Source organism: Dasypus novemcinctus, chromosome 8 (genome assembly GCF_030445035.2).
Source record: "Dasypus novemcinctus isolate mDasNov1 chromosome 8, mDasNov1.1.hap2, whole genome shotgun sequence".
NCBI classification, from domain to species: domain Eukaryota; kingdom Metazoa; phylum Chordata; class Mammalia; order Cingulata; family Dasypodidae; genus Dasypus; species Dasypus novemcinctus.
Genome location: NC_080680.1, coordinates 8,848,011 through 8,862,235, shown reverse-complemented (window position 1 = coordinate 8,862,235; position 14,225 = coordinate 8,848,011). Strand labels below are relative to the sequence as shown.

The 14,225-nt window shown below is 44.3% G+C and overlaps 1 protein-coding gene across 7 annotated transcripts in view; it reads left to right on the top strand.

The window, feature by feature from the left end:
* SYK (spleen associated tyrosine kinase) overlaps positions 1-14,225 on the top strand; it is a 120,948-nt gene that overhangs the window by 47,367 nt on the left and 59,356 nt on the right. For all 7 annotated transcript variants that reach the window (XM_058301432.2, XM_071216577.1, XM_058301433.2 and 4 more), the window contains exons 2-3: positions 10,886-11,350; positions 13,357-13,517. In XM_058301432.2, the coding sequence (XP_058157415.1) occupies positions 10,937-11,350; positions 13,357-13,517 (575 nt within the window). In that variant the 5' untranslated portion in view covers positions 10,886-10,936. The remainder of the gene's footprint in view (positions 1-10,885; positions 11,351-13,356; positions 13,518-14,225) is intronic.

Genomic DNA, 14,225 nt, shown 5'->3' with positions numbered 1-14,225 from the left:
AAAAAAATCTATTGGTTACCTATTAGTTATTATTCCTTTTTTAAAAATGCCTTTTTTAAAGTATGTTGCCCCTGATAAATATACCTGTGCAAGTTATTTTAGTAATATAAGATCTTGAGCTTGGTTTCAGACTCACTGAGGTTGTATGAAAATATCGAGATTATGACTAAGGTCAGTAGAGTGGAAATTTACATATTCTTAACAAAAACATACCTGCATTTCCAATCCATGGCTTTAGGAAGGTCAGTGAATTTAAAGAATTGCATAAGCTATTCCCCCAAATCTGAGTGGGCAGAATAATACCCTCAGTCATAGTGTGATTATGGACATTTAAAGGTATATTTGTTTCATAGCTTGCCATAACAAAGTCTTTTTCTGCACTTGTCAAAAATAGATATATTAAACCTTCTAAAAATAAAACTGGATTGTTCTGTACTCATGATTTTAAAATCTACTTTCACTTAATACTGTCCACTAATGAACAAGTATTTATTGACCACCTATTGTGTGCTTTAAAGCTGTTCTAGCCACTGAGATAGTTTAATAAAGATTCTATACTATTCTTGACCTCATAAAGCTGACACTGGTGGGTAGAGCAAGACAATCATCAAAATTAACAGGAAATTATGATATGGTAAAACACTGTGACAGTTTGATGCTTTTTGCGGACTCAAGAAAAGATCGTGTTCTCGGAGCTGATCCATTCCTGTGGGTGTGGGATGCTTCGATTGGATTGGATTCAGCTGGGGGCCTTTGATCAGCTTTGAACGCTTCAGTGAGGCATGACCCAGGGTGGTCTCAGCCCTCTTGCTGAAGTCTTTCATAAATGGAAGAAACATGCAGGGAGACATAGAGAAAGAGAGCTGCCATTTTTACCCTGCCAAGAGAGAGAGGACTCCAGGATCACCCACAGCCATAAAAAGACAGGGAAACCCCAAGAGTACTGAGGGAGAGACCGAGGCTGGAATCAGCAGAGTGGTCGAAGCTGAAACAATGAGGCCTCCAACAGGCAGCGCAAAGCTGAAAAAGCAGGCTCATGGGCAAAGGGAGCGAGGAGTGGGCTTGTTATGCCCTGCCATGTGCTTCATCACCCACAGCTGCGATTTGGTGAGCCAGCATCTCTGATGATGCCTTGATGTGGACATTCATAGCCTCAGAACGGTAAGCTTTTACCCTGATAAATTCCTATTGTAAAAGCCAACCCATTTCTGGCATATGGCATTGGCAGCCTTTAGCAAATTAAAACAAGAGTGGTCACCCTTTGGACACAAACTATGGAGAAAAATGAAGCAGGCGAGGAGGATATGGAGTCCCAGGCACCATGAGGCATTCTCTCATGTGGTGAAACATTTTTCTGCTATTGAATGAACACTTAGTCTGCATCATAAAAAGGCCCCAAAAGAGTGAGTGATGCTCAGCTGCTGTGAATTTGGGGACAAGGACAGGCTGGCAGAAGAGCTCACAGCATGTTTCCTGGACCTTGTTAGTGCCTTCTGGAAGCTGAAACTCATTGAGACTCTGGTCTGGTGCTGCCTAATAGGAAAAACACCTCTAGGCCATTCGCACCGGAATTTGTCACAGTGATGAGGGAAAAGAGGCTGACTGGGGATGAGAACAGATTAGAACGAGCTACGCTTTGGAGACCTCGCCTGTCAACAACCCGAAGACTTCTTTCGGAACAAGTGCCTGTGCAGATGTGCACTAAGATGCGGAAGGCTTGGTAGGCTGAGGTGTCCTGGTGGACTTCGGGAGGGGTTGTAGGGCTGGCCCGAGGGGGACCAAAGGCCATTTTATTTTGATTTTGAATGTTGAGATTTTGAATAAGTGGCTTCCCACCAGGAGAAAAATAATTGGGAATGTTGAAATAGTCTAAAAATAGGGAGTTGTGGATAATACGGAGGAGAGAATTCTAAGGATCCCAGTGGGAGACAGCGTTTGAGCTACAGACTTCTCCTGGAGTCAGAAGAAAAAGCAGATTTAAGCAGCTCTTGTAAGAAAAAGTGACAGGTGGGAATTTATGGGTGTGCAGGAGGAAAAGCATGACAAGGGAAGATGTTGGCTCTGGACTTGTCCCAATGGTGGTAAGTTATTGAGATGCTAAAATTGTTGAGAGAAGAAGGCTAAGTGAAAAGATGAAACTCTTTGGATTTGCCCATTGAATTGGTGTTAATATGTGAAAGACAGAGCAGAGCACAGCAGCCCGGGCAATGAGACTCAAGTAGAGGGTGGCTGGAAAAGAAATGATCCTCTCCCTGCCCAGGAGTCTGGGAAAGAGGAGGTCAGAGATCAGAGCAGAGTCCCAGGGTGGACCCAGCGAGTGCCAGTACTGAAAAGGTAGGCTAATGTGTCACTTGTTTGGTCAAGCAAGCACTGGGCGAAGAGCATTTTCACGGGCATTAATCATTAGTGAGTTGGAAGTGGACTTGGCCCAGTGGATAGGGCATCCGTCTACCACATGGGAGGTCCACAGTTCAAACTCTGGGCCTCCTTGATGCGTGTGGAGCTGGCCCATGTGCAGTGCTGATGCGCGCAAGGAGTGCCGTGCCAGGCAGGTGTGTCCCCACATAGGGGAGCCCCATGTGCAAGGAATGTGCCCCATAAGGAGAGCCACCCAGTGTGAAAGAAAGCACAGCCTGCCCAGGAATGGCGCCGCCCACACGGAGAGCTGATGCACCAAAGATGACTCAACAAAAGAAACACAGATTCCTGTGCCGCTGACAACGACAGAAGCAGGCAAAAAGAAGAACACACAGCAAAATGGACACAGAGAACAGACAACCTGGGGGCGGGGGGAAATAAATAAAATCTTAAAAAAAAAATCATTAGTGAGTTGATTGCATAGATGGTTGGTTACATGTGCAGTCAACCGAAGAGGTTGCCATGAGTGATGGCAATGAGTGATGTGTCAGCCCATCAATTGAAGGTCTTAAGAGGATAAGGATTTCAGCATTCAGAGAGAGATTTCCCATGCCTACTTCAGGCAACCAGCATCTCCTGGGGAGCTCATGGAGGACTTTCATCAGAGTCACTGGCTTGCAGTCTGCCCTATGGAATTTGGAATTGTGCATCCCTGAGACAATTTTATAAAATCTCATACTATTTACAGATATCTCCTGTCAGCACTGCTTCCCTAGAAAACCCCGACTGATACAAAAGGCACAAACAGGGGAACTACGGACCTTGTTTATTTCCCAAACTAAGTAACCAAAGTGACCCATCTCTACTGCTGAAAACCACCACCACCACAACCAAAAACAAAATATGTCTTTCTCAAGGCCTGCACCCAGTGTCAAGTCCAGCACAGGAAATCACACCATCGCAATGCTTTCAGCAGAGCACAGGGCAGCCCAGTGCTGATGGTTCTACCCCCTGAGTGGGAATAAATCTGAAGTATACCATCTGAAGTGGGTTGAATTGTGTCCCCAAAATGATACGTTCAAATCTTAACCCCTGGCACCTGTAATGTGACCTTATTTGGAAATAGGGTCTTTGCAGATTTAATGAGCTAAGAGGAGGTCATACAGGATTAGGTGGGCCATGAATCCAAAGACTGGTTTCCTGTAACAAGAGGAGAGGACACACAGACACACAGGGAAGGGGGACATGTGGAGATGGAGACAGAGATTGGGGTGATGCACCCTGTAAGTCAAGGAATGCCAGGGATTGTCAGCAGCCACCAGAAGCGAGAGGAGAATCAAGGAGCCTCCAGAGGAGCCAGCCCTGTTGAGACCTTGGTTTCAGATTTCTGGCCTCCTGAACTGTGAGAAAAGACACTTCCCTTGTTGTAAGCCTCCAGTGTGCACTAATTCATTACAGCAGCCCCAAGAAATGAAGACACCATCAGTGCCATACAGGAGTGTGCCCTGCATGTGCCTGGAGGCTTATTCCCTTGTAGTTCTGCTCCAAGTTGGTAAGTGCTCCTGGAGTGCCTCGTCACAGCCTATCTTGTCACGTGTCGATTCACTTCATTATGAGAGTCACTTCTCATGGAATTCTGAAAGGCCAAAATATCAGTGCTGATGTAAATATTAATGACTAGGCAATGAATTTTAAAAATTATAGTTAAGACGTGTAAAACTAAAAAGTATTTGCTGATGGGAAAGAAAAAATGGTGCTGGAAGAAATGGATATACATACATAAAAGAATGAAAAAGGACCTTTATGTAATACTATCTATAAAAATTAACTCAAAAGTGGGCCAAAGACTTAAATATAAGAACCAAGACTATAAAACTAGAAGAAAATGTAGGGAAGCACCTTCAAGATCTTGTGGTAGCAATGGTTTCTTTGACTTTACACTGAAAATACAAACAATGAAAGAAAAAATAGATATGCCAGGCATCCTCAAAATTAAAAACTTGTGAACCAAAGGACTTTGTCAAGAAAGCAAAAAGACAACCACATACCCAATCGGGGTTTAAAATCCAGAATATATAAAGAAATCCTACAACTCAACAAGAAAAAGAGAAACAACCCAATTAACAATGGGCAGAAGACTTGAATGGACATATTTCCAAAGAGGATATACAAATAGCTAAAAAGCACATGAAAAGATGCTCAACATCACTAGCTATTAGGGAAATGTAAATCAAAACCACAATGAAATATCATTTCACACCTACTAGAATGGCCACAATTAAAAAAAACAAAAACATAATACTATGAGTATTGGAGAGAAAGTGGAGAAATGTGGAAAATCATAGCTGGTAGGAATTTTAGATGTGCAGCTGCTGTGGAAGATGGTTTGGCAGTTCCTCAGGAGGCTAAGTATAGAATTACTCTATAACCTAGTAATCTTGCTAGTGGGTGTATACCCAGAGAACTGAAAGCAAGGACTCAGATATTTTCCTACTGATGTTCATAGCTGCTTTAGTCACAATTACCAAAAGATGGAAGTAACCCAAGTGTTTTAGTTTGCCAAAGGGCTGTCAATACAAAGTACCAGAAATGTGTTAGCTCTTACATAGGGGATTTATTTGGGGTCACAGCTTATAGGGTGAGAAAAATCCAAATCAGGATACCATAAGAAGTTCTTTCACACCAAAGTCAGCTACTATTGATTCTGTTGTCCAGGCATGTGGCAAAGCAAGATGGCCACTGATCTGTGCCAAGGTCTCAGCCTTTTCCTCCTGGTTCACCATCTCCTCTTGAGTTGTGCTATGGTTCCAGCCTCAAAGAGCCTCTCAGGAGCTTCTATTTTACTGCAGTCCTCTCTCTAATATTGCAAAATCAAATATGCAAGCTTCCTTTTCCTCTCTGTCTGTCTCTCTATGTCTCCATTTATAACAGACCCAGCAAGGGGGCAACCTGAGTCACAACTCACCGAATAGTTCAATAAAAAACCCTAAAGCAATGGATCTTACCAAGTAATTAATCAAAGTTCCCTGAACTGAATTTAATGCAATCAATGGGTATCACACCCAGAAGAATGTATTAGTTTACAAATATAATCTTTCTCTTTTTGGGGTCCAAGCTGTCAGATAGTAAGACCTTCCACAAGTTCTTCCTGGAAAACTTCATTTCCAATCCTGACTTGCACCAAAATGGCTACCTGTTTCCAAGTTCAGTTTAGTCTTCATATGGGGCACTGTCCCCTGGGGGCTTGTTTTCCAGAGGCTTGGAATTTCCCAAATCAGTCTCTGCTTTCTTTCTATCCAGTAGTTTAGTTCTCATCTTATCTCCTTCCTCTCACATTTTGCTATAAGCTGCAAGGAGAAGCCAGACCACATTTTCCACATTTACTTTGGAAATCTCCTCAGCTAAATGTCCAAGCTCTTCATTTTCAAACTCCACCTTCCATCTAACATCAGGAGTCTATTTTGCCAAGTTCTCTGCAACTTTAAAACAAGGATTACCTTTCCTTTAGTTTTAAATAATAGTTTCATCATTTCCTTCTAAGGTTTCCCTGGAAGTAATTTTAGGTTCCATATTCCTACCAATAATCTCTTCAAAGCAATCTAGGCTTTTTCTATCAAGCATCTCATAATTCCTCCAAAAAATAATAATCCTTACCTATTTATAAAACCATTCCAGCATTTTTGGTAATTGCAAGCAGCATAACCCCACTCCCAGTACCAATTTCTGTTTTAGTTTGTAAAAGGCTGCCAATGCAAAGTACCAGAAATCTTTTGGCTTTTATAAAGGGGATTTATTTGGGGTAAAAACTTACACTTCCAAGTCTGTGAAAAGTGTAAACCGAGGCAACATCAGAGATGCTTTCTCCCCAAAGTCAGCTACAGTTGATCCTTTTGTCCAGGCATGTGGCAAAGCAACCTTCCCCTCTGGGCTTACTGTCTCTTGAAGCCCAGCTCCCAGAGCTCAGCTGTGAGCAATAAGACATAGCACTTCTTTCTTACCAGGCCCTCCTCTCTGAGTCTTGGCAGCTCAGCTCTTCAAGCCTCTTGGGGGCTTCTGTTTTCCTGCAGTCCTCTCTCTCACATTGCAGAATCAAATATGGTGGTTCCCTATCCCTCTTTGTGACTGTCTGTGTCTCTTTCTCTGTGTCTCTGTTTTTATCAGACCCAGCAAGAGGGCAGAGATTAAACATGAATCATGCCCATTGACCTAGTCCAATCAAAAGCCAAAAAATGATCTTATCAAGTAATCTAATCAAAGCCTTCTCAATGGAACTTAGTGCAATCAAAGAGCATCATACCCATGGGAATAGATTAGTGTAAAAACATAATCTTTCTCTTTTTGTGATTCATAATATAATCTCAAATTGCCACAGTGTTGATTGTAACACTCTATTATGAGTGTAATTGACAACACTTAACTATATAGGTGTATGTGGTTAAAAGGGGAAACTTTAGGATATACATATTACTAGAATAAAAATTAAAATATAGGACTGTACAACATGGTGAACCCCATTGTAGCTGATGTGCTACAATTAATAGTGTAAGAATGTTCTTTCATGAATTATAGTAAATGTACAGTACTAATACAAGGTGTTAATAATAGGGTTGTATATGGGAAAAAATACACCTAATGTAAATAATGATGATAGCACTGTTTTAATCTTTCATCAATTGTAACAAAATGTAACTACTGTTAGAAAGTATTATAATTCTTTTTGCCATCAATATGGAAGTGTCTTTGGTCATCAGTATTTCTTAGGATAATCTAAGGAAATTCATAAAGGAGAGAATCCATATGAATGTCTTTTATGTAGCAAAGCCCTTAGAAGATGGTCTGATGTTATACCACATGAGAGAACTCACAATATAAGCCTAATGGAAGTGGGGAGTTGGAGAAATCAAATGTGAGAAATTCTGTCTGTACTCAATATTGGAATGCCCGAATTTATAATTTAAATAAAACAAGTGAACTCCACGGGAGTGAAAAAAAAAGCAGTGCAATTATTAAAAAATGCTATCATCAGTTGTAACAAATGTTCCACACCACTACGAGATGTTGGTGGTGGGGTATTTTATGGGATCCTGTATTTAAAATTACGCCTGATTGTTTTGTAAACTTACAACTTCTCTAATTAAAAAAAACAGTGCTTATTGACATTGTATTGAAAATACTGCTCTTCAAGCCTTACTCTGTTAGTTGAAGCTAATGATGGACTGTTGCTATGTAAAGAGTGATAGGAGAACACATGGGGAGGCAAGCCAGTCAGGGAAGTGACACAGCGGCACTGGGGTTGGGTCTGAAAGGTTGGTTAGCAGTTGTCAGGGACCCAAGAGGGTGTATGCCCCAAACAGAGAGAAGGCTGTGAGCAAAGTTGTGAAAGAGGCAGAGTTGGGGTGTGCCAGGGTGGTCCTCTGTGGTCTGTGTACAGGGCATTTTAGACATGCAGCAAAGAGGAAGGGAGGGACGAGGGCATGCTGGTGGGTTTGGATAGCATTTTGTGGACAAGGGGAAGTTACTGGAGAGTCTGTTTAGCAAAAGAGGGAGGTGAAAGAACTGTGTTGATCCACGCACATGGAGAAGGACTAGGTGAGGGGATGGCACACAGGTGGCGTTGACAGCAGTGCAGGCTGGAGAGGACGCGAGTTGAATCAGGCATGTCAATCCACGTGGAGATTAAGGAGCCCATATCAAAGCCACTTGGGAGGAAAAGGAGACAGAATGTTGGAAAGTGATATTTTAGTTTCCTTGGCTGCTCGAGCAAATACCCATGCAATGGATTGGCTTAATCAATGGGAATGTATTAGCTCATTGTTTTGAGAATAGGAAAATGTCCAAATTAAGGCAACATAAAAGCGATGCTTTCCTCCTGAAGACTGGCGTTCTGGGGCTGGCTGCTGTGGTCCTCGGTCCTGGGCTCCTCTGTCACATGGCAATGCACATGGCGGCCTCCCCTGGCCTCTCCCTTCTCTTCCAGGTTCTGTTGACCAGCTCCTGCTTCCCGTGGCTCACTCTCTGTGTGGATTTCATTCTGCTTATAAAGGACCCTGGTAATAGGATTAAGACCCATCGTGATTGAGTTGGGCCATACCTTGTCTGAAGTTGCCTCATCCAAAGGTCCTACTACAAAGGGTTCACATCCACAGGCATGGATTAAGTTTAAGAACATGCTTTCCTGGGGTACACAACTCCAAACCACCACAGTGAGTGTGAGAGAAAACAAAGAACCCCCAAACAACTCACCTCCGAGCTTCCTAGCTCGGCCATCTGGGCCGCTGCTGCGGCTGGCGCCTAGAATGGGCTGGCAAGTTCTGGAGAGAGCAGGTGGCGAGCTTGGCCTCACCCCCGCTCAGGGGCCTGCCATCAGCCTGTCCTGGCAGTTATTGGGGCTGCAGCTGCAGGTGCCTGCACTGGCACAGAATCCCTCGGCAATTGGCACACTTGTGCAAGTTCAAGAAGCACTGGCCTAGGTGATAACAGGGTCACCGGGAGGGAGGTGGAAAGAGTTAGAAATGCAGGTGGGGGTCGTGGAGCAGTGCTAAAGGGACACCCTAGGACGACCTTCTGCAGGAAAAGGGCAGAGCATGGGAGAGGAGCCTTAGGGCTTTGCTGCTCAATGGGAGGGCCTGGCCCAGCCAGCATGGATATAACAGCCTGGGAGGAAAAAGGGGAACCTTTCCTTCAAAAGAGACACTGGCTCACTATTGTTCCAAGGAGAGCTTTTGTGTGTTCATGGCATTCTTACATTAAGAGCAGATGTAGGGAAGCGGACTTGGCCCAGTGGATAGGGCGTCCACCTACCACATGGGAGTTCTGCGGTTCAAACCCCGGGCCTCCTTGACCCGTGTGGAGCTGGCCCATGCACAGTGTTGATGCGCGCAAAGAGTGCCGTGCCACGCAGGGGTGTCCCCCACATAGGGGAGCCCCACGTGCAAGGAGTGTGCCCCATAAGGAGAGCCGCCCAGCGTGAAAGAAAGTGCAGCCTGCCCAGGAATGGTGCCGCCCACATGGAGAGCTGACACAGCAAGATGAAGCAACAAAAAGAGACACAGATTCCTGGTGCCACTGATAAGGATAGAAGTGGTCACAGAAGAACATACAGCGAATGGACACAGAGAACAGACAACTGGGGGGCGGGGGAAGGGGAGAGAAAGAAATAAATATAAATCTTTTTAAAAAAAGAGCAGATGTGGGCTCTTTAAGAGCAATACTTGCTTAAAGATGGAGTTTTAGAAGCTTGGACAAAGAGAAATCAGTCATTGATAGTCAAATGAGAAGCACAGCAAGAAAATCATTTGTTTGTGCTATCAAATATAATAAAACCCATGTCTTATTAGGGGCTTATCTGGGAGTACTGATTTGATGATATTACCCAGAGAAAATTCTTATGTTTTACAGCCAAGTGTAATTAACTCATCTTGAGGAGCTGATTTGCATAATCTTATGTCTGTGTGTGTGAGAGAGAGAGGTGTGAAAAGCATGTGTTTTTTCCTAGGTGAACTGATGGAGTTATCTAGAAAATGATCTATTGTTGACAGCCCCCTTGGGTTAAAATGTACACTTCTTTGGGTACATTTTAGACTAGCCATATGTATTCTTATTGGCAACCACAATTGAGAGAAAACACTTCCTCATGAAAAAAATATGTCCACACTCTCCTTTTCTTTTCTGAAGGAGGCATGCATATGGTGTTTAAATGTGCCTTTGGTATCACACGTGAAATATCTTTTCCATCACAGGCGTCCTCAAGAAAGGTGGAAGCTGCACGTTTTCTTTGAGGTTGATAATGCAGATGATAAATGGCGGACACCCAGGAAGTGGCCTGGATGCTTTGCTTTGCTGCCTCTCTGGAGGGGGGAGCCCACCGTGTGCCTGCCCAGAGGCCCAGGGGGACTCTGGGAGGTGTCACTTTTTATGCCTCAGGCCAGTGGCTTGTTGATCTTATCACTCCAGGCCTTGCAGTGGCATCTTGTTCCAGTTTTACTTGGTTTGCAAACCAGACTCACCCTCTACCTCTGATGTTTCGCCGAGGTAGCTGGCTGAGCAAAGCAGAATCTTGCTGCTGGTAGAAGAGTATTTAGCAACATTTCCACTGGTGATACAAGGACAGCCTGTGAGTTTTCTTTGAAATGGTCTAAATCTCAAGAGGAGTAATAGGTTTCGATTCAGGCTGAGCTCTACGTGCTGTCTGACCACTGCCCGCTGCCAGCCCTGTTTTGCAATAAGACTTCCCTTTTCAGCATGTCTCTTTTCAGAATCCTGTGCCCCCACCAAAAACAAAAAGTTCATTTGGTCGCTTTTGTCCAGTGTTTTCTTTTTAGGCTAAATATTCAGAGGGGCTATTGGAAACTAAAATAATGACAGAAAGTCCAGCAGCCTGTTGGGGCTCTGCCCCTGAGTCGGAAGAGGGAAGAGGATGAGGTCTGACCCAGCGGATCTGCCTCGTTTTGCAGCGTTCTGGGGTATTTATGAGATGTCACTTGCCATTGGGTTTCCTCACCCATGTCCCCCCCTTTTTTGACCCCAGGTGGACACCTCCGTGTATGCCCTGATACCACTGTCCACGGAGAAGGCAGCCATGACCAGCGGCATGTCCGACGGCGCTAGCCACTTGCCGTTCTTCTTCGGCAACATCACCCGGGAGGAGGCAGAAGATTACCTGGTCCAGGGAGGCATGAGCGATGGGCTCTACCTGCTGCGCCAGAGTCGCAATTACCTGGGCGGGTTTGCCCTGTCCGTGGCCTTCGCGCGGAAGGCGCACCACTACACCATCGAGCGGGAGCTGAACGGCACCTACGCCATCGCGGGCGGCAGGACCCACGCCAGCCCCGCCGAGCTCTGCCTCTACCACTCCCAGGAGTCTGATGGCCTCATCTGCGTCCTCAAGAAATCTTTCAACCGGCCCGCTGGAGTGCAGCCCAAGACTGGGCCCTTCGAGGACCTGAAGGAGAACCTCATCCGGGAGTATGTGAAGCAGACGTGGAATCTACAGGTGAGCCGGGGCTGATTCTGCTCCTTTGGAGGGTCTTGCTGGATTCTGGGGTCCTTTGACTCTTCCCAGACAGACCTCCCAGGTACCTGGTGTTCTGGTCTGCTGACACTGCTCAAGAGGATGCCGTAAAATATATTGGCTTTTAGCAATGGGAGTTTATCAGCTTCCAGTTTTGAGGCTGAAAAAAATGTCCAAATCAAGCCATCATCAGGGCAAGGCTTTCTCCCCAAAGACTGGCTGCTGGCAAATCCTGTGTTCCTCTGTCATATGACAAGGCACATGGTGGTGTCTGCTGGTCTCTCCTTTCTCTTCCGTGTTTTGTTGCTTCAGCTTCTGGCTGTCCCTGCTTTTCCCTCTGCTCCTGTGGCCTTTTCTCTTTGTCCCTCTCTCCATGTTTATTCCATTTATAAAGGTCTCTAGTAAGAGGGTTAATACCCACCCTGGGTCATGCCCTACTGAACTAACCCTAATCAAAAGACTTTTCACTGTAGGAACCTAATCAAAAGGGCCCACCCACAATAGGTTCACACACATATAGGAATGGACCAACTTTAAGAGGATACTTTTTTGAGGTCCATACAGCTTCAAACCATCACACCTGGAAAAGCATGCAGTGGTGCCTTGAACAAGCAACCCTCTCCTTAGTCAATGTTGACCAAAAACGGATTTGCTGTAAGACAGCCTTTCCCTTTTTCAAGCACAGTGGAGAGGGTAAGCCCCCAATTTTTCACTAGCATTTTTTGAACATGTCTTAGACTATTTTTATACTTTCAGAAACTCAGGTAAATCAAATTAATTGAAGTATAATTTACTGTATGTAAAAACCATCCTTTCGAGGTATACAGTTCTATAATTATTGACCAACACATAGTGTCATGTAAGCCCTACTGCGATTAATATATATAACAGCCCATCAAGTACCTCTTTCCCTTTGTAGTCAATCCTCTACCCCCACCTAGCCCCTGGTACCCACTTGTCTGTTTCTTGTCCCTATAGTTTTGACTTTTCCAGAATTTCACATAAACGGAATCACACAGCATCTGGACTTTCGGACTGGCTTCCTTCTCATAGCATGGTGCCCTGACGATGCAGCTGTCCTATAGCATGTTTCAGGGGCTCTTCTTTGGCCTGGCTGGGTGGCATTCCACACCCTTTCACTTTGTTTCTTTCTACTTGCTTTGTTTTAGATGCTTGTCTGGAATGTAGCCCATCACTGGTTTGGATTCTTATTCTACCTGTGAAACATGATAAAACTGCCATCGTCACATTCCCTTCCATCTTTCCTCCTCCCTCCCATGTCCTATTTTGAGTCAGTTATATTTTCATTTTCACATCCACTGGTTCTCTTTATAGCTTCAAGTAATCAGTCTTTTGTTCTCTTATTATTGCAAAGAGTATCTATTTCCCTCCCACTCAGAAAGACGAGGAAATTAATTTCCTTCACTTTTAGCCCATTTTCTCACTTCTGTTCTTTACATTATTATTTTTACATCATCAAGGTTGGTCTTCTTTCTGTGGTCCATTTCCTGCAGCTCCAGGCAGCAGGGCACACGAGGGCTTGGAGTACAGCCTTGTAGAGGCAGATGGGGCAACACGGGTCTCCTTTGTTGCACATGTCGCACCTCTGTGTGTCTGATTCCTTCGAGGACTCCTTAATTGTTATTAAATGATAAACTAAGAGCTGAAGCTAAGGCTGGAAGCTCTTTCTCTAGCCCTTATGGATTTAACCATGTGGTTACAAAGGCTTTGTCGGGCTTTCTGAAGGCCAATGCATTTATTCTAAAGTCTATTCTATTGCTTAAAAATCTGAAGGTACTTAAATAATATATAAAGAACTTACTGGTTTTATTCATTGAGTGAATGCATGATGAGTAAGAAAAAGAAAGAGGATTTGACCCTATTCTACTATGCTGGGGCTCTTGAGTTGGCTGATTGGAAATGATGCCTGAACATCTTTACTTATTGTCCATTACTCTGTTTTCTGTCTCCCTTCCTTCTTCTGGCAGGGTCAAGCTTTGGAGCAGGCCATTATCAGTCAGAAGCCACAGCTGGAGAAGCTGATTGCTACCACTGCCCATGAGAGAATGCCCTGGTTCCATGGAAAAATCTCTCGGGATGAGTCTGAGCAAATTGTCCTAATAGGATCAAAGACAAATGGAAAATTTTTGTAAGTATTGTCTTTAACCCCCATACCTCCTACTGTCTGGTCTTCTTTGATAATTAGAGGTAATTCTGCTTCCTCATTACTGAACTCCCAGTGACCTGGAGAAGGGCTTACGCATTGAGATCTGACTGCATACCAGTTGGCCTGTTGTAAGGCTTTGTAGCTTGGAGCTATCACCTGTGACTCCCCCGGCCCTGTCTGACTCTGAAGTCAACACTCTTTGGGGCACCAAGGGAGATAATGCAATTTCTGTGGCTATCCCACTAAAATTAAAATACCACAGTTTGCTCGTTCTAATTTCCCCCGTGATCTGACTTTACTTCTATTTTTACTTGGAAGTAAAGTGCTCATAGGGTAGGTATGAAAGAACATTTGCCAAGAGTGGCTTAAGTGCTTGGAAAGTAGAGCTGCTTAATTAGAAGTAAGACTGTGATGCCTACTCAGTCTCTAATTGTGCGGGGGCAGATGGATGGGACTGTCTTACTTGCAGTTGCAGACTCTCTCTGTTCCTTGGGATGGTTGCTGTCCCTCATCATTATCTCCTTGTTAGTTGGGGAATGAATGATAGACTAGAGTAGGTTTACTGTTATTCTACTATAGACTTATTGTGATTCTAGCGATAGAAAAACTTTTATCATTGATGTGGAGGCAGTGGCCACTGGAGGTTCTGAGGGGAGGGAGAGGGAAAAATATGTGTAATATGGGCACATT